The 19,817-nt window shown below is 49.5% G+C and overlaps 1 protein-coding gene across 4 annotated transcripts in view; it reads left to right on the top strand.

The window, feature by feature from the left end:
* The window catches only part of CRACR2A (calcium release activated channel regulator 2A), a 153,873-nt gene that overhangs the window by 94,370 nt on the left and 39,686 nt on the right, over positions 1 to 19,817 (top strand). For all 4 annotated transcript variants that reach the window (XM_043880760.1, XM_043880761.1, XM_043880763.1 and 1 more), the window contains 5 exons: positions 5,523 to 5,613; positions 6,669 to 6,764; positions 9,164 to 9,351; positions 14,083 to 14,154; positions 15,826 to 15,871. In XM_043880760.1, coding sequence (XP_043736695.1) covers positions 5,523 to 5,613; positions 6,669 to 6,764; positions 9,164 to 9,351; positions 14,083 to 14,154; positions 15,826 to 15,871 — 493 coding nt within the window. The remainder of the gene's footprint in view (positions 1 to 5,522; positions 5,614 to 6,668; positions 6,765 to 9,163; positions 9,352 to 14,082; positions 14,155 to 15,825; positions 15,872 to 19,817) is intronic.

Genomic DNA, 19,817 nt, shown 5'->3' with positions numbered 1-19,817 from the left:
GTGTGTGTGTGTGTGTGAGAGAGAGAGAGAGAGAGAGACTGATTTCAGGGGAACAAGAGAACTCTAGTGAATTTTTCTAGTAAGAGCCTCCCTTTGCCTCTGGAGACCGCAGTTGCCAAGAAAAGGCAGCAGGGAGCGGTGGTGAGTCTGAGTCCCAACCACAAAGTTGGTGGAGGCTGAATGCACTTCCATTTTCTTCTCTGGCAAAGAGCAGACTCACTGAGATGTTTCTGGCCCAGGGTCTCCACTCTATGAACAGAGCATGAGGGGCAGGGGTCGGGGTGACAGGGGAGGGGGCAGCCTGCAGACATTCAGACCCATTCCTCACCCCCGTGCCTTCTTACTCCACGTTTGACAGATGCGAGTTGAAATGTGAATGCTGACAATCCAGAACGCAGAGGTTTGGAGCTGTCAGCTTTCTTTTTGAAAATTTTTATTGGTGTATCGTTGATTTACAATGTTATATTAGTTTCTGCTATGCAGCAAGTGAATCAGCTGTACATACACATATGCTGTGCTGGCCTTAGTTGCATCTGACTCTTTGCGACCTCATGGACTGTATGGAGCCCACCAGGCTCCTCTGTCCATGGGGATTCTCCAGGCAGGAATGCTGGAGTAGGTTGCCAAGACCTCCTCCAGGGGATCTTCCCAACCCAGGGATCAAACCCAGGTCTCCCACATTGCAGGTGGATTCTTTACCACTTGAGCCACCCGGGAAACCCATATATCTATGCGTGTGAGTGCGTGAGCACACGCGCGTGCCAAGTCACTTCAGTCAGTCCAACTCTTTGAGATCCCTTGGACTGTGGCCCACCAGGATCCTCTGTCCATGGGATTCTCCTGGCAAGAATACTAGAATGGGTAGCCACTCCCTTCTTCAGGTAATCTTCCTGACCCAGGGATCGAACCGAGGTATCCTGCATTGCAGGAGGATTGCTTACAGCTGAGCCACTGGGGAAGCCATATATATATATATGTATGTGTATATGGATATATTTTTAAAATTCTTTTCTCATATAGGTCATTACGGAGTACTGAGTAGAGTCCCTGTGCTATTCAGTAGGTTCTTATCACTTATCTGTTTTCTATATAGTAGTGCATATGTGTCAATCCCAATCTCCCCTCCCCACCCTCACTTTCCTCCCCAGTAACTGTACGTTTGTTTTCTACGTCTGTGCCCCTATTTCTGTGTTGTAAATAAGTGTACTTGTACCATTTTTGTTAGATCCCACATATGTGATATCATATGATATTTGTCTGAAAAGTGGATGCTGCAAGGACAGACTGGTCCTGTGGGTAGACACGGGATGAGAGGTCCCAGGAACCTGGGTGACCACAGACTGGCCCCCCCCCTCCCTGCCTCGACCTTCATTTCCCTTCCTGTGGGGACACAGGACACTTGTCTGTGATGGGAGGGGGCTCTTCCTCTCTCTGCATCTGCCTTTCACCAGGCTCTGCAAACCGGAGTCCTGTGTATCAGACCACTGCCCGTCCACAGGCAAGCACATGAAATCAGGACGACCCCTCTCCAAGCCTGTGGCCATTTCTTAAGCTGTCCTTTGAGTTCAAGTTTCTGAAATGTATCTAAAGTGCAGACAAATGCTGCTTGTCCTGTCCAAGGTCAAAACTATGCCTCCATTTAGGGAAGGAAGACACTGCATTGTTTCCTGGAGTAATTTCAGCACATCCTGCTTAGAACCTAGATACTGGGCCTGATGATTTTCTGAGATCCTTTGTTCCTAAGGAAAGGAAAAGGAGAGAGCAAACTGGAAAAGAATATATTTTGACCAATTAATATTTGACAGCAGGAAGGCCTTGCCCATGTGCCGTTAGCTGGGGCCCCAGTGGTACTGAGGATTAAAATACTCAGCCCACACCTGCTACCTTGACTCTCCATGTGCAGTTGGTGAAGGTTAATTAATTTCCACGGTGCCTGTCAGAGGCTGGCAGGGAAAGGTCTTGCTCCCTGAGAATTCTCTCTGAACCTAAGCCTTGTACTCATGGGGAACAGCGCTATCTCCAGCCCTCCTTGCTTCCCACACAAGTCCCATCCTTAGATCTCCAATACACCTGATGCTGTGAACATACACACACACACACACACACACACACACACACAAGTCATCCTTGTGAGAGGGGGCATCCACCGCAGTCAGACACCCAGGATGGCGCTGTCTCCTTGAGGTTGGTTGGACCTTTCACCCTGGCTTTCGGTAGGTCATTTGCTCTGAAAGAGCTGGTTAGAAACCCAGCATTCTCTCTCACTGGAACTGTTCTAAAGCAGTTTGGGTACATACTTGGTGGAGATATTATCTGGCATTTCCCTGCCATCCCATGTGGTCCACCCATGGACTTTTGAGTCTGGTATCCAAAGTCTTATATTTGTTTCTCACAGATTTTCAGTGTTAACACTTTGAGCACAGGCCCTGTGGGTGACCTCAGTGTCTGAGTGTCCATAACCTAGTGGAGACTGCATAAACCCAAAGGAAAGTCATTCATGACTGTGAAAGGTTCAAATAAAGACATGCGGTGTTCTCTGAGGTCAGGGAAGGGGGTCAGGAAATCAGAACAGATGGAGAAATCCTCAGGGAGGAGACTTCAGAGTCTGTGTTTGTGCATCAGGCAATCTGAGTGGTTCCAGAAACTGTGGCAACAAAGGGGTGTGTAATAAGCAAACACAATCGGTTGCCTCTTTCCTCTGATGGCAGAATGTGGTGAGCTTGGCTGGGGCAGCACATGCCATATGCCCACATCTTTTGAGAGTGCCTCTCGCCACTGTTTCTCCCAGAGAAGTAATTTCTCTGCAGCCCCTGCTCACACACAGCCTGCGTCTCTAATGGATCACTTCGACAGGAGGTTTTATTGACTAAGCTTTCTGTTCTTCACCTTTTTGATTGCTTCTGACCCTTTCCAAACCCAGCAGCCCTTTTATCCTTAAAATGAAGACCCTCCACCCATTGGGGAGCACTGGCCCTTGCCCTCTGCAGCCCATGATAATAATTAGGATAATAAATAATCCCTTATATCCATATAGGACTTTGTAGTTCCAAAAACTTTACTGGCTCATTCATTGTGATGATGCTGGGAGGAACGGGGAGCAGCTGTTATCCTGGGATCAAAGGATGTCGAAGCAGTTACCCAAGGTCACACAGAGGAAATGAGCTGGTTCTGGGATCATAACCCTGGTCATCTGCACCCCCTGAGCTGGGTTAGTGATGCCCGTGGTGTACACAGCACCTTAATATTCTCTTTCTCGGGCTTGTGTGTCCAGCCCTGGGTCATGGCTCAAACTCTGAAGTCCTTCACGCCTCAGCAGCCTCCAAGGAGACCAGGTTTGTTCAAAAGCATTTCCAGAGTATGAGCTCCATGTGGGGGCCCATATGGGCCCAGGACCACTAATGCCTGCCTGCATCCCAGGGCTTCTTTGCGGTGGGCCCCTCCTCCATGATGAGGGCTGGGGTAGGTGCCATTCAGAGGCTCCATCTCTCTTCCCTCCACTTGTTTTGCCGTTGTCCTTGAGGTTCAGTCGCTAAGTTGTGCACAACTCGTCAAGATCCCATGGACTTCCCTGTCCTACACCATCTCCTGAACTCTGCTCAAAACTCATGTCTATCGAGTCAGTGATGCCATCCAACCATCTCATCCTCTGTCATCCCTTTCTCCTCCTGCTTTCAATCTTTCTCAGCATCAGGGTCTTTTCTAATGAGTCAGCTCTTTGCCTAAGTATTGGAGTTTCTCAAGTTCAGCATCAGTCCTTCCAATGAATATTCAGGACTGATCTCCTTTAGGATGGACTGGTTTGATCTCCTTGCAATCCAAGAGACTCTCAAGAGTCTTCTCCAGCACCACACTTCAAAAGCGTCAGTTCTTTGGTGCCCAGCCTTCTTTGTAGTCCAGTTCTCACATCTGTGTTTATAAAATTACTTACTTCATGACTAACAAACTGACATGTGAGCATGAAAAGCATAAAGTTTATTAGTTTAATCCAATAAAACTTCAAGTTAATATAACACATTTAATGATAATGTAGAATTAATGCCCTGCATGGTTATTAGGCTTACATGGTACATGGCTTATATGAATGATTTTAATTAGTATGACTTTAGCAGCGCCAAATCCATTTGAAAGTTTTTCTCATCTCACTTTATCGGTTCTCTGGTGCTTGTATAGTTGGAATCACTGTCTGTAGTTTTCCTAAATACCATTTGCCATGTCGCATTTGAATTTCTTCCATCACAGGAAGATAATTCCAGGGACCAGGGGAAGACCATCTTTCTCTCTGAAATCTCCTATCCACTGTATCCATTTCTGTCCCCCAGGGGTCCCTGTACAACAGCAGGTGTCTCAGTTCCTTGTTTCTTGCCAAGATTTTCTTGTAATTGTGGGGTAGCTAAGAACCAAAGCAGCAATCCAAACATTTGTCATTTACCGAGAAGAGAGTTCTCCCTCTTTGCCAAAAAGACACTTGTTATTCCCAGAATGAGAGGTCCAGTGGTGAGCAGAGAGCCTCAGCTCAGAGGAGTCTTAGAGAGCTGTGCCCTTCTCTCTGGGCAATGCGGTACTCACTCCAAGTCAGGTTTATGGTCTTGGAGGTACAACCAGGAACGTGAACTCAGACCAGTGAGTAACCTCAACCGTGCATTCTGGGGCAGCTGTGTGGTTCCTGTAGAACTGAAAGGACGCCAGTCAAAACTGTGGCCTGTGTGTGGGGTGCCAGGTTCCCCTAGCAGACAGCGAGTGAGGAAAGACCAGCCCATGAGCTGTGGTGCGGGAGACCTGAGTTCGATCCCTGGGTCAGGAAGATCCCCTGGAGAAAGGAATGGCAACTCACTCTGGAGTTGCCTGGAGAACTCCATGCATAGAGGAGCCTGGTGGACTACAGCCCATGGGGTTGCAGAGTCAGACACAACTGAGAGACTGACATTTTGAGTTTTGCCCTCCCCGTGGCCCTGTGCTGAGATGGTCTGAGTCCTCGGATAGGACTGGCCCCTCCCTCTGTAGGGGGTGTTGTGATGGAGGTGGTGGTCATCAACATGGAACCTTTTCAGAGCCTGTGAAAAATGAGGGTCACCCAAAGTTCATCACACAGTTTCCAGGAGAGTACAGCTCAGACAGTGCTGATGAAGCCAGGTGGAGAGAAAGTATCCAATGTGGGAAAGAGATAAGCCAAAACCCAAGCAGAGAAAAAGCCCACACTTTTATGCTGTGGACAAGCATAGGGATCAGCAGGCAATGCGATGATGAGTGTCACAAGGCTGGGTGGATTGGTGCTGACATAAAGCAGAGCACAAGAAGACGGAGCCGAGATGCTCCCCTCCCCACCAGCAGGTGTGTGGATCATCTGGGAGGGATGGCCGGGAGACAGGGGGATGAGAGGGTCCTGCCGGTCCTCCGTGGTCACTGATCCTGAGGATCTGACCCTGCAGCCTTGGCTGACCGACCTACGGGGTCACCCCCACCACCCAGAGCTCCACTGGGGAATAGAGGCATCTCACCAGACTCTCCTTCTGTCACCCATGCAGGAAAATCGCTGCCTATGATGAAGAAATCCAGCACCTCTACGAGGAGATGGAACAGCAAATCAAAACTGAGAAGGAGCAATTTCTCCTAAAGGTGAGAGTCCATTCAAGTCCGGGGCTTGGCTGTGCCGGCCAGGCTGAAATAGTGAAATAGCATGTGCTCTGACCACCTTCCGCCTCCCGGACCTAAGATTGCAGTATCCCCCTGGCATTATTGATTTCCTATTTCTTGGCTTTTGATTTTTTTTTTCAAGGTCGTTGTCACCTTCAAATTTGGCATGTAATTTACTGGTTCATTTTGATCGACTGTGGTCTGTCTCGTCCTATTAAGATGTTAGCCCCAGAGAGCAGGGGTCATCATCTTTTATGGACTGATGTACCCTTGGCACCCCCACTGTGCCTGGAGCAGAGTAGGCTGGCAATCAACAAGTATCTGTTGGATCAATGAGTGAACAAGGAGTAAATGTACCGAGGGATGGACGAGTTTACTATGAAGCATCCTGAAGGCTGGGCTTGATTTTGGTCATTCCTGGAGGGAGCTAGAGTTGTACATGCTCCCTGTCCACCTGGACAGGGGGTCACTGAAGCCCTGGGATGTCGTGTTCTTGCTGTTGCTGTTCAGCGGCTCAGTCGTGTCCAGCTCCTTGCAACACCATGGGCTGCAGCACACCAGGCTTCTCTGTCCTTCACTATCTCCCAGAGTTTGCTCAAACTCATGTCGGTTGAGTGGATGATGCCATCCAGCCATCGCCTCCTCTGTTGTCCCCTTCTCCTCCTGCCCTCAATCTCTCCCAGCATTGGGTTTTTTTTCCAGCAAGTTGGCTTTCACATCAGGTGGCCAAAGTATTAGAGCTTCAGCTTCAGCATCAGTCCTTCCAGTGAATATTCAGGGTTGATTTCCTCTAGGACTGACTGGTTTGATCTCCTTGCTGTCCAAGGGACTCTCAAGAGTCTCCTTTAGCACCATAATTTGAAAGCATCAGTTCTTCAGTGCTCAGCCTTCTTTATGGTCCAACTCTCACATCCGTACGAGACTACTGGAAGTCCAAAGGCTGAGTGGATCCTGATGTTGAGCAGGTTCAAGGTGGTGAAAGCAATCTCCATCCAGGTGCCTTTGGGCCTCATGTGTCCCTCTCCCTGGTCTGGCAGGACACGGAGAGGTTCCGGGCCCGCAGTCAGGAGCTGGAGCGGAAGCTGCTCTCGAAGGAGCAGGAGCTGGAACAGCTGGTCCAGAAGCAGAAGCGGGTAAGCTTTCCTCCGCATCCTCAGAGGACCCGACTCTCCACTCTACCCTCCCCTCTTTTCTTACCCACTTTCCCTGCCCTTCACTTAAGGACTTAATTTTTTCCAATCTGAGAAGGACCATTTAGTGGTACAAAAGAGAGCATTTGAGATCATAGGTGATCCTGAGATAAAACCTTTATACTCTCCCATGCCTGGTGTTTAACTTGGAAAAATTGCTGAGAGTCGAGATATCTGCAGACATGGGGGTTTAATTACGCCCGGGAGCCACCAGGATGCCGAAACGGTAGTTTGTTTCCTGCATCCTGTGTGAGAGAGGAGGGAGACGCTGAGGCATGGGGATGCAGTCACTGATTTGGGGGGAGGAGGCTGCAGACTGTGAGGTCTTCCTGCCAGAATGGCTGGGGATGCCTCCAGTTGGAAGAGGCTCCTCAAAGGTCCATTTGTCCGCTCCCTCTCTTCCCATGCACCTAGAAAATGTGCATCAGCCCCTTTGCGACTGCTCCCATCACCCCGCAGGATCGATGCAGACACCAGACGCTCCCTTGATGCACCCGAGTCCCCAGAGACAGGCTAGGCAGTATCCCCGTGTCCATCCACCTTGTCTGGGAGAGCCTGGCACAGGACACTCAGTCGTGTCTGACTCTTTGTGACCCCATGGACTGTAACCCACCAGGCTCCTCCGCCCATGGAATTCTTCAGACAAAATGACTGGAGTGTATTGCCATTCCCTTCTCCAGGGGATCTTCCTGACCCAGGGATGGACCCTGGATCTCCTGCATTGCAGACAGATTCTTTACCATCTGAGTCACCAGGGAAACCTAGGCAAGCCTCCTCTTCAAAGCAAGGGGCTCATAGGTAGAGAGAGGACCATTTGCCACTTGGCCTCCTGTTTTGTTTCATTTGGTGCTGGAAGGAATCCAGCCCTGGACAGACCCAGACGCATTGCTTCCATTTGAAAAGAGAGGGATATTTTTAGCAGCACATTAAAATATGCTTGAAGACACCCCATGCTAAGGCTGGAAGACAGTTCCACTCCTGCGAATCCCCAACCCGTAGATTTTGGTTTTTCTCCTGCAGCGAGATGCTCTCAACGCCCGGAACTGCCAGCTGCCTCCCCATCCCCCCTGCACAGTCATACCTGGCTTCTCCTCCCCCTTCTCCTCCTTACTGTTATGTATTAAGTTCTTCCCCAATAGATTTATCCCTTCAATGAATGATTGCCACTCGACTTAATTACTGCATGTTTGCCTGATTACTCAGGGGCCTCTTGAGATTGGCACAGACGTTCTTGTTTTTGCTTCTTTTTCTCTTACTGGCCACATTCATTCAACTAAATCCATTATGATCTGTGTGCCTTGCTTTGAGTCCTCCTCTGGTGAGAGGGTTAGAAGCTCTGTACAGACTAATTGCCAGCCAGAAAAACCTTAAGGTGTTTAGTTGCTTTAGGGACATGAGAAAAGGTCCATGTTTGGTTGGACCTGTTTGGGCTATTTCCTAAGGGTTTGCAGGGTTTGTGGCTACTATAGCAAACTTGTCTAGATGAAAGGACTCGGACTTGTTTAGCTGAGAGAGGAAAAGGGAATAAGTAGATTGATATTCAGGATTCATGACCGGGGAAGATGGCTGTGTGAAGAATGTCACTTAGCGGTTTCCACCTCCATCAAGAACCAAGGGAAAGCAACTAGTGTGGAGGACAAGGGGGATTTCACGAGAGCTTAAGACATTGATGAGACCATTGGTGAAACGATGGTCATCAGCACTGGGATAGAGGGACAGATGATGGTCTTTCTGAATGGTGCAGCCCCCTCCCAGGACTATTTTTTTTTTAAAACAATGTCGCTTTTAAAAGTTTATTTCCTTTTGTCTATGCTGGGTCCTCGGTGGGCTTTTCTCTAGTTCAGTGAGCCAGGGTTATTCTTTGTTGCGGTTTGAGGGCTTCTCATTGTGATGGTTTCTCTTGTGGAGCACAGGCTCTAGGACATACGCTCAGTAGTTGCAGCTCCCAGGATCTAGAGCGTGGGCTCAGTAGTTGTAGCTTAGTTGTGCCTTGGCATGTGGAATCTTCCTGGACCAGGGATTGAACCCATGTTTCCTGCATTGGCAGGTGGATTCTCAACGACTGCATGACTAGGAAAGTGCTCCCCGGCCTGTTTACTAGCCCCATGGAGACAGGGGAGAGACAGGAGTGCTCTGGAAGCTCCTTCCTGCCCTCGGAAGTGTGTGTGTGTGTGTGTGAATTGAGGGGCAGGACGAAGCTGACTGAGGCTGGAGGATGGTGAGGGGCAGTAGCAAGGGCCCCTGCCCGCCATGTGGAGGAAGCCAGGCGGGGCCAGGAGAGGCAGCCTGACGGAGCTGGTCCCCCATCACTCCCCCCTGCACACCCCCTTCCGCCCTTCCAGCTGGAAGGCCAGTGCACCGCCCTGCACAATGACAAGCACGAGACCAAGGCTGAGAACACCAAGCTGAGACTCACCAACCAGGAGCTGGCACGGGAGCTGGAGCGGACGTCCCGGGAGCTCCAGGATGCCCAGCAGCAGCTGGAGAGCCTCCGGCAAGAGGCCCACAAGCTCCACCAGGAGAAGGAGATGTGAGTGTGACCCTTGCGCCGCCCGGACGCTGCCCTCCGCATTGGTCCCCTGCTCTGAGCCTATGAGCGGCCCCACCCTGCCCCCACCCCAGACCCTTCTCCTTGCTCATAACATGGGGATGGGGTGCCTTGGTCCCTTTTCTAACCTTCTTCTAGAACCCTGAGATATGATGCAGACCAGCTCTGTGCCAGGCATTACCTAGGATTGACAAGAAACATGCAGCCTTGTTCTTGGAAAATGTATTAAACAATCAGGAAGACGTTATCCAACCAAGTAGCAGGCAGTCTGGCGAAAGATGCTGAGTGAGGGGAGTGGCCAGACATTGACCCTGGAGGCCACGGCGGGCCGGGAAGTCTTCCCAGGTCAGCGTGCCATTCGTGTGCAGCGTGTCACAGGGCGTGTGACAGGGCCCTGGAAGCAGCATCCCAGCTCTGCCCATTTTTTTCCCACCAGCCTTCCTCTTTGCGGGCTCTATGGGGGCAGCCCCACATCTCTGGGCATGGTTTGCTGATAAAGCCCTGCCTCTCTCTGACCCCTGGCAAAACTTGGTCCATTGCAGGATGTGTGTGTGCTCAGTCATGTCTGACTCTTTGCAACCCTTTGGATTATAGCATGCCAGGCTCCTCTGTCCATGGGATTCGCCAGGCAAGAATACTGGAGTGGGTTGCCATGCCCTCCTCCAGGGGATCTTCCTGATTCAGGGATCGAACCCATTCTCTTGCGTCTCCTGTATCGGCAGGTATATTCTTTACCACTCTGCCACCTGAGAATCTATTAGCCTAAATCAAATTGTTCCATTATCTGGCTCATGTGTAGTGTTTTGCATGATTTGGGACTGATCCAGGGTGAGAAGCAGGACATGTGTTTGGATTTGGACTTTTTTACCCTAGGAAGATCCCTCCGGTTGAAAAATAGATGTCTTCCCTAGCCACTGGCTTAAAGCAAAACCAGCCCTTCCGTTCCAAGGCTCGGATGCCGGGTGGAGGAATGGTGTATTTCATTGGAAACAAGCAAAATCGGTTCCTCCCCATTGAGAGCGGGTCAACAAGGTGCTTAACTTTATAAACAGAATTAAGGATTCGGCCTCTTAAAATTCAGTCAAGGCCTAAAAGCAGCAAACATCCGAGAACACAGGCGTGAGGCCTGCAGGTAGAAGCAAGCACCAGAGCTAAGCACCAGAGCCGGGGTAACCAATCACGGCGTGAGGATTAAAATCTTTCTGAAGCCTTATCTTCATCAAGCAAGCCAGAGACACAATCTCTGGAGTCTGGGAATTGAAAAAGAGGGAAGGAGGGGCTAGGAGGGAGAGATAAATGAGTGCAGAACCTTCAGGGCTTGTTTTGAAGAAGCTTGCAGCAGCTCGTGCAGCCAGAGAGCCTGCTGGAGCCCAGGAGAGCGTGTCTTGTCCAGGGAGATGGGAGAGAAGGGCGGGGAGAAGCTTAGCGTGCCCTCTGTAGAGCAGGACCCCTGACCAGCAGTACGGACAGGATCTTTGTGCTGGAAGCCACCTCTCCATTTCACAAAAGGAAAATGGAAGCTCAGAGAGGGATAGCAAGCAACCTGCAGTCACACAGCTACACAGTGCCAGAAAGCAAGGTCAGAGTCTCATCATTCCACCCTGAGCATCCCCAGAGATGTCTGACTGCTGGGTGATTCTCCAGAGCAGCGAGAAGCGGGGAGAGGCGGCCTCTAGATCCTCAGGCCCCGTCACGTGTCAACTGGATCTCAGGATGGGAAAATGAGTCTTCCTGTTCTCTGAAGATGCCCAAGGAAGGTCGACTAGATTTTAAAAAGAGATGAAGAAGAACAGTCAGAGGAGAGATGAAGGTCAGCTGAAAAGCAGCATCCCTGTCTATTTTGTTAATCAATTTGTATCTGAGGCAGTGGTTTATGAGAAGGCACAAAATTCAAAGTGGTTTGCAGCCCTACCCCCTGACTCCTGGCCTCCTGTGAGTAGGAGGCCACGAGTTGTGGCTTCTTGTGGATCTTTCCAGGGTGTATGCACACACTCACAGACACTTCCAGGCGGCGCTAGGGGTAAAGAACCCACCTGCCAGTGCAGGAGACATAAGAGACGCAGGCTCAATCCCTGGGTGGGGAAGATCTCCTGGAGGAGGGCATGCAACCCACTCCAGGATTCTTGCCTGGAGAATCCCACGGACAGAGGAGCCTGGCGGGTTACAGTCCATGGGGTCACAATGAGCTCACACACACACACACACACACACAGAGCGCCAGTGCACTGCTCTACATCAGCCTGCCTTTTTCACTTGACGGATCCTTTGGAGAATGCTCCATATTTCTTTCTGATAAAAACCAGGCCGACAGCCCTTCCCTCCAGGCAGCGGTAAACCTCTCCCCAGCCGCTTCCATGAAATGGCAAGCTCTGTGCTTTACCCTTCCCCCGTCAGCCAGGCACAAACTTGTTGAATGTCTAGGTCGAAGGACGTTCAGGGGCATTTTGTTAAATATCTAAGTTTCTTTTCTTCTTTTGTTGCAGAAATGCTTTTCTTTTTGTTAAGACCCCCAAAATCTATCTGAATATATGTGTGTGTGTGTGTGTGTGTGTGCGTGAATGTTTAGATAGTCAGATATCTGTATGTCTACTAGACAAACAGCCGCATGTGTGCACTGATACAACCACGTACGGGTGTGTGTATGTGTGTGTTGTCACGGTGCCAGGGTCTCCTGGTGCTGTGTCAGCAGGGCCAGAGGAGGGCTGGAATGAGGTCCTCTTCATTGTGGAGGACCTGGCCCCTCCATCAAATGCTGCGGAGTTTCCCAGGTGGCTCAGCAGTAAAGGACCTGCCTGCCATTGCAGGAGAAACAGGAGACACAGGTTTGATCCCTGGGCCGGTAAGATCCCCTAAAGGAGGGCATAGCAACTCACTCCAGTATTCTTGCCTGGAGGATTCCATGGACAGAGGAACCTGGTGGGCTACAGTCCATGGGGTCGCACAGAGTCAGGCACGACTGAGCACGCACACACTCACACTTGCACAAACACTGTGAGACCCCAGCCCTTAGGTCTCCACTGAGTGACTGTCCTCAGCAGGGAAAGCCATCTGCTCCCAGGAAGAAGCAGGACGCAGGGTGGGGGCTGGGGAGCCCCAAAGCCAGCCGGAGGCAACCTTGGCTCCAAAGGAACCAAGGAGCAAGCTGGCAGGTATGCTCACGTAGTGCCGGTCTGGTCGGTGAGCAGAGTCCCGGGCTGGGGCTTAGGGATCCAGCGTGGATAATGGGAGAGACATTGTTTTCCCTCAAGTTGAAATTAAATATAATTGGTAATAAAATGTTGGGAGTTCGCAGCTCTGCAGGAGCCAGAAAAGTTCTGTTGCTTAATTAGGATTGTCTGAGGTGAACTTAGAATTTGAGGCAGTTTGTTACTGTTGCAAATTGACTTCCTAATTATTCTATAAAGGGGAAAAACCCACAGATACAGCGGAAGGAATCAGGAGATTGCAAGCTTGGCGGGCGCGTCCTGGGGCCCCAGCAAGCTCAGTAGTGACATGGGCGGGGTGGTCGGGGGGCAGTCCTTGCCCAGCGCGGTCTGTGCACCCTCCAGGCAGCCCATGGCAGCGATGCCTTTTTCGGGTGCAAGGTGCTTCCTGCTCTAAAACCAGGCTGTGGCTTGAAAATGTGGAACCTTGGACCCTTTGCCGTAAGCCTGGGGGAGATTTAAAGTCTCTGAACCGCAGGGCAGAGCCCAGAGGGAAGGATGGAGGCAGACTTGCGCAGTTAAGCAAGGTTTATTTTTCAGCATCACCCCATTCTCTATTCTTTCCCTTTCTGAGACAGACTGAATTCCTCGCCACCACTCCACTCCCTCCTCCCTTCCATCTCTTTTCCACCCTCCCTCCCTCACTCCCTCCCTGCCCTCTTCCCTCCCGCCCCTCCTTTTGCCCTCTCTCCTTTCTTCCCACTGCTGTTTGCTAACTGCAGCTTTCAAGCCAGACACTGCAGTGAGAACACAAAGGCAAACCCAGCACACAGAGCCCCACATCGCAGCCTAAGTTGCCCTCCAGCCACCCCAGTGTATCTCTCAGCCTCTCTCTTTCCTTCCCCCAGATCCTCTATTGACACACTCACATTGTGATATAAATGATGGAGTTGACTGATACATTAAATCTCTGCTTTGTAGCTAAAGATGGAAATTTTTAGTCAAAGAAATGAATGCGCAACAGTGGAAATTCCAGCTCTTCGGGAACAGATTGGAGACTGTTGGGGGAAGGTGGAGAAGGGAAAGTGGTTCTTCAGTAGCTCCTGAAAATAAACTAAGCCAGCATGGTGGAGGTGGGGGTGCTGGGGAAGCACTAGCTCTGCTCCCACCCTCCGAGACTGGGCTGGAGAAGAGAGTTGATTCTGCTTCCCTGACCTCTGGGCGGGGCAGGACCACTGGAAGCCCGAGAAGACAGTACGGTCATCATGAAGCAGTATCACTGGGACCAGGGGTCTGAATTAGGACCCTGGCTCAGTCCTGGGTTGTCCAGGGAGAGAGTTAGCGAACCTGTCTTGTGATCTATGTCTGTAAAATGGGGATAAGTTCACCTTCCAAACAGGTGCCTGAGATGACTCGCTGATTCCTGGTGTAAGCCCCTGCAGGAGGCCCTGCTCTGCAGCGGAGGACCAGCCTGGGTACCATCTCCAGGGTCTGACTTCATCACCACCTCATGCCCTGGGAGTGCCCACCTGGTACGGTCACTCATCACTGCCCTCTTGTACCCCCTCAGGGAAGTGTACCGTGTCACCGAGAGTCTACAGCGGGAGAAGTCGGGGCTCCTGAAGCAGTTGGATTTCCTGAGGTGTGTGCTCATCCCAGAGCCCAGAAGGGCGCCCTCCCCACCCACCCCCCGCCAGAGTCTCACCTGTGTGCTGAGAAAGCCCCTCATTCCCTTGGTCCCCAGCATCCTGCTGGACGGCTGACACCATCTCTCCACTATGTTTGGTCCGTTTGCACAGGTGCCCGCCCCCCTCTCCAGTTTGTATCTCTGCAGGCGGGCATTGCCCCATTCTTCTGGGTGCCTGGCATGGTACTTGCTGAGGTAGGAGAGAACTGAACTGATTGAGCATCTTGTCCATGTCAAACGTACTCTCCTTTGTCCTCAACCAAACCTGGGAAGGTGGAGGGTTGTTAATACAGGAGTTCACCCAAGAGGAAGCGGGTATCAGAGAAATGAAGTAATTTACCAGCGTGACGCAGACACTTGCTCCCGGAGCCAGAAATGAATCCCTAGCTGGCTCATGCCTTTTATCCTGCCACATTCTGTTAGCGTTTGTTGAATGAGTAAATGAATCACAAACAGGGCAGCAAGATAGGAGTTTTCTCACCTATTAAGCTTTCTGTAAATTCAAGCTCACTGGTTTGATCTGGTTTGGAATACTCTCAAAAAACTCCCCCCAAATGACCAAACCCAACCAGGTGTGGGGAAAGATGGAATTTTCAATTTTGCCTCTGAGGTTTCTAAGTTACTTAACCTGCTGCCCGCAAAACACCTCTTGGGAAATGGTGATGAAATTTGGGTTCTAATTTTTTTAATTGCAAGCAGGTTTGAATCACTACCTTATTAAGGTTTTTAGTTGTTTTTTTTTTTTAAATTTGAAAGCAAGGTAAGATCACTGTGTCTGGCATCTTTGATGCCACCAAATAGAAAAATTCTCCAAAGAGAATGCATCTCAGATTTCTTCACTTAAGATGTGATTCAAAAGCCCAGGAAGGTGGAAGAGGTTTTCTTAGGTGGCTGAGTTCTCATCGGTGTGAGAGGAGGTTTGGATTCTCAGGAAGGATTTAGTGAAGGCAGAGAACAAGATGCACAGGAACACGTTTGGTTGGGCTTTTCCCCTTTTTGCTATTTGTACTTTGAAAAACTACAAGGGCAGATACAGTGTGAGTGAGCAGGGGAGGCTGACAAGGCACTGCTCTGCCAACATTTGTGGGTCTTTTTAATGGAGACTAGGGCTTCCCTTATAGCTCAGTTGGGAAAGAATCTGCCTGCAATGCAGGAGACCCGGGTTCAACTTCTGGGTCAGGCAGATCCCCTGGAGAAGGAAATGGCAACCCACACCAATATTCTTGCCTGGAGAATCTCACGGACAGAAGAGCCTGGCGGGTTACAGTTCATGGAGTCGCAAGAGTCGGACATGACTTAGTGACTAAACCACCACCAGTGTCTGTTCAGAGTCCCAGCCTGGAGCCTCTCTGCCTCACCTGGCCCCCCAACCAGCTGAGGGGAGCCTAGATGTCAGGTGGCTCTAAGGCCAATGCCAGTAAGGCCATTCTGTCCCCCTGCCTCTGACCTGACTCAAACACAAACACCCTCTGCCCTTAGCCACCATCCCTAAGGAAAGCAGTTCCACACCCTCCCCGGGTCTGGCACGCACAGCTGTCCTCTGCACCCACCTGACCGTCAAACCAGTGCTGTGGATCTGTTGACCGCAGGCCCCATGTTTGACCAGATTCCCCCTTCCATCTGCAGGGAAAGGAACAAGCATCTCCGGGATGAACAGGACATACGTTTCCAGGTAAGTGGCCGGCGCCCCCTCCGCACGGCAGGGGGAAGACAAGGACTGGGGTCCAGTGGCAGCCAGGCCATGCTGGGACTTGTCCAAGAAAGCCCTGAGGCTTGGGGTCTGGCTGCACCTTCGTGTGGGCAGGACGGTGGCATAAGATTTTTCAAAAGTTAGTAAAGGTTCAAGGTGACCCATAGGGTCACCGTGTGTTAATTTTCTGTGAAGTGACACACTTTTCTTTTGGCATCACGAGACTGGAATACTCGGGAGGATCCCTCACTTTTTGAACGTAGAAACGATGAGTTGAAATGTCGCCATCACTTTTAAAGCAAAATGTCCTGTTTTTTCCTTCAGTAAGATTTTGATGTCTAGATGAAAATTTTACATTTTAGACTGTCATAGAGTGAATTAAAATGTGTATTTCATCATTTACATAGTTGATTTTATATACAATTTTTTAATCCTATGGGGACTGCTGCTCCTCTAAACTTATATACTTTCCCAAATAGCACAAAAATCCTTTATTTACATGAAGATTTTCATTTGTGAATGCGTTAAGCAGAATCTAGGCTTTCAGGGTCTCCTATCACCCTCCCCTTTAGAGAGTAGCTGTTGAATGCTCTGAAGGGAAGAAAAAGGGGGGGACAGGATGGATCCATGTGACATTCTATCAGGATTATGCATCGTAAATTTCATGTGTGATCTTGGGTAAATTGTTGGCCTCCTTGGACCATGACCCCAGTGATCACAGGAGGAAAGGGAATTCTTCCCCTTTTTTCCATTTTGTAGGGCTTTTTGTTTTTTTACTTTTAGTTGGAGGACATAATGTTGTGTTGGTTTCTGCTGTAAATAATGCAAATCAGCCAAAACTACATGTATGTTCCCCCCCTCTTGAGCCTCCCTCCCATCCCCCATCCCATTCCTCTGGGTGGTCACAGAGCACGAGGCTGGGCTCCTTGTGTTATATAGCAGTTTATACTAGCTGTTTTGGGCGTCCCTGGTGGCTCAGTGGTAAAGAACCCACCTGCCAATGCAGGAGACATGGGTTCAATCCCCGGGTTGGGAAGATCCCCTGGAGAAGGAAATGGCAACTCACTCCAGTGTTCTTGCCTGGGAAATCTCATGGACAGAGGAGCCTGGTGGACTACAGTCCATGGGGTCGCACAGAGTCAGACATGACTAAGTGACTAAACACCACCAACACCACTAGCTATTTTATACATAGTAGTGTATAGGGATTGTTTTGTGTGTGTGTGAAAACCTCTTGGAAAAGGAGGTCTTGTGCTAGCCCCTAAGCTGTTAATTCCCTAAATGCAGTCAGCAGCTGCCAGCTAGCTTGCCCCTCATTTGGTCTAAGCTGGTTTGTAGCTGCAAACCCCTTAGGGACCTTGCACATAACCGTCTCTCTTCTATCCCTGGCTGGCAGCAACACGTCTCTGCCGCCCACCTATGTGTACTATCAGAGCAAGGCTTAAGCCTACACATGTTTGTTTGATGGTAATAATGGTTATAATTGTTTTAGAAGTAACAATAAATTTATTTTAAAACTTCCTACCAAATGTCACCCTAATCCCTTGACCTTGCTTCTCTTCCCCTGCCAAACTCATTCTGTTTCGAGAAGGGAATGGAATTGAGAACCCTCATGGGGAATAGGAAAAAGAGGATAAAATCATGTTTATGCTGGATAATAATTAAAGATTAATTTGGAATCACAGCCATACCTTCTGGGGCCCTGGGAGCATGGCCACCCCTCCTTCTCTCATTAAAGATCACTTGGAACCATGGGACTGGCTGATTAATGAGAGACTCTTCTGTGATCTGAGTCCCTCTCATCTGGAAGACATCTGTTAGGGAGCCCTGGAGAGGGGGGTGCAAGCCCCCAACTCCACCAGGCTCTCCACTGAGGACACGTTACAAATTATTTCACCCAGCCTGCTTCCACAAAAGACCTGAAATACTCTGTTCTAGCTTTGTAGCTGTGGACAGGGCATTGGGCTAATTGACCCTCCTGTCTGGAAGGAAATATATGACAGACCTAGATGGTGTATTAAAAAGCAGAGACATCACTTTGCCGACAAAGGTCCATATAGTCAAACCCATGGTTTTTCCAGGGCTTCCCTGGTAGCGCAGCTGGTAAAGAATCTGTCTGCAATGAGGGAGACCTTGGCTCGATCCCTGGGTTGGGAAGATCCCCTGGAGAAGAGAACGGCTACCCACTCCAGTATTCTGGCCTGGAGAATTCCATGGGCCATAGAGGCCATGGGGTTGCAAAGAGCTGGACACGACTGAGTGATTTCAGTTCACATGGTTTTTCTAATAGTGATGTACCGGTGTGAGAGTTGGTCCATAAAGAAGGCTGAGCACTGAAGAACTGATGCATTCAAATTGTGGTGCTGGAGAACAGTCTTGAGAGTCCCTTGGACAGCAAGGAGATCAAACCAGTCAATCCTAAAGAAAATCAACCCTGAAAATTCATTGGAAGGACTGATGCTGAAGCTGAAGCTCCACCTGATGTGAAGAGCTGACTCATTGGAAAAGACCCTGATGCTGGGAAAGATTGAGGGCAGAAGGAGAAGGGGCGACAGAGGATGAGATGGTTGAATGGCATCACCAACTCAATGGGCATGAGTTTGAGCAAACTCCAGGAAACAGTGAAGGACAGGGAAGCCTAGTGTGCTACAGTCCATGGGGTCACAAAGAGTCGGACACGACTGAGCAACTGAACAACAGCAGCATCTGGGACTTTGAAAATTAAGAGGGATTGAAGCTCCACTTAAGAGTGTGTGTGACTAAAAGATGCACAGTCTGTTTTGTGCATCCTGTGTTTAGCTCTTCATGACCCAGATAACCATGATGGTTCAATCACTCACCTAGAGCCAGACATCCTGGAATGTGAAGTCAAGTGGGCCTTAGGAAGCATCACTACAAACAAAGCTAGTGGAGGTGATGGAATTCCAGTTGAGCTCCTTCAAATCCTAAAAGATGATGCTGTGAAAGTGCTGCACTCAATATGCCAGCAAATTTGGAAAACTCAGCAGTGGCCGCAGGACTGGAAAAGGTCAGTTTTCATTCCAATCCCTAAGAAAGGCAATGCCAAAGAATGCTCAAACTACCACACAATTGCACTCATCTCACACGCTAGTACAGTAATGCTCAAAAGTCTCCAAGCCAGGCTTCAGCAATACATGAACCATGAACTTCCAGATATTCAAGCTGGATTTCGAAAAGGCAGAGGAACCAGAGATCAAATTGCCAACATCCGTTGGATCATTGAAAAGGCAAGAGAGCTCCAGAAAAACATCTGCTTTATTGCTATGCCAAAGCCTTTGACTGTGTGGATCACAACAAACTATGGAAAATTCTTCAAGAGATGGGAATACCAGACCATCTTACCTGCCTCCTGAGAAATCTGTATGCAGGTCAAGAAGCAACAGTTAGAACTGGACATGGAACAACAGACTGGTTCCAAATTGGGAAAGGAATATGTCAAGGCTGTATATTGTCACTCTGCTTAATTAACTCAAATGCAGAGTACATCATTTGAAATGCTGGGCTGGATGAAGCATAAGCTGGAATCAAGATTGCTGGGAGAAATATCAATAACCTCAGATACGAAGATTATACCACCCTTATGGTAGAAAATGAAGAAGACCTAAAGAGCCTCTTGATGAAAGTGAAAGAGGAGAGTGAAAAAACTGGCTTAAAACTCAACATTCAAAAAATGAAGATCATGGCATCGGTCCCATCACTTCATGGCAAATAGATGGGGAAACAATGAAAACAGTGAGAGACCTTTTTTTGGGGGGGGGGTTCCAAAATCACTGCAGATGGTGACTGCAGCCATGAAATTAAAAGATGCTTGCTCCTTAAAAACAGAGACATTACTTAACCAACAAAGGTCCATCTAGTCAAAGCTATGGTTTTTCCTGTAGTCATGTATGGCTTTGACAGTTGGACT

The sequence above is a fragment of the Cervus elaphus genome, chromosome 22 (genome assembly GCF_910594005.1).
Source record: "Cervus elaphus chromosome 22, mCerEla1.1, whole genome shotgun sequence".
NCBI lineage: Eukaryota > Metazoa > Chordata > Mammalia > Artiodactyla > Cervidae > Cervus > Cervus elaphus.
The sequence above is the reverse complement of the archived record's forward strand: the minus strand, read 5'-3'. Positions and strand labels throughout refer to the sequence as shown.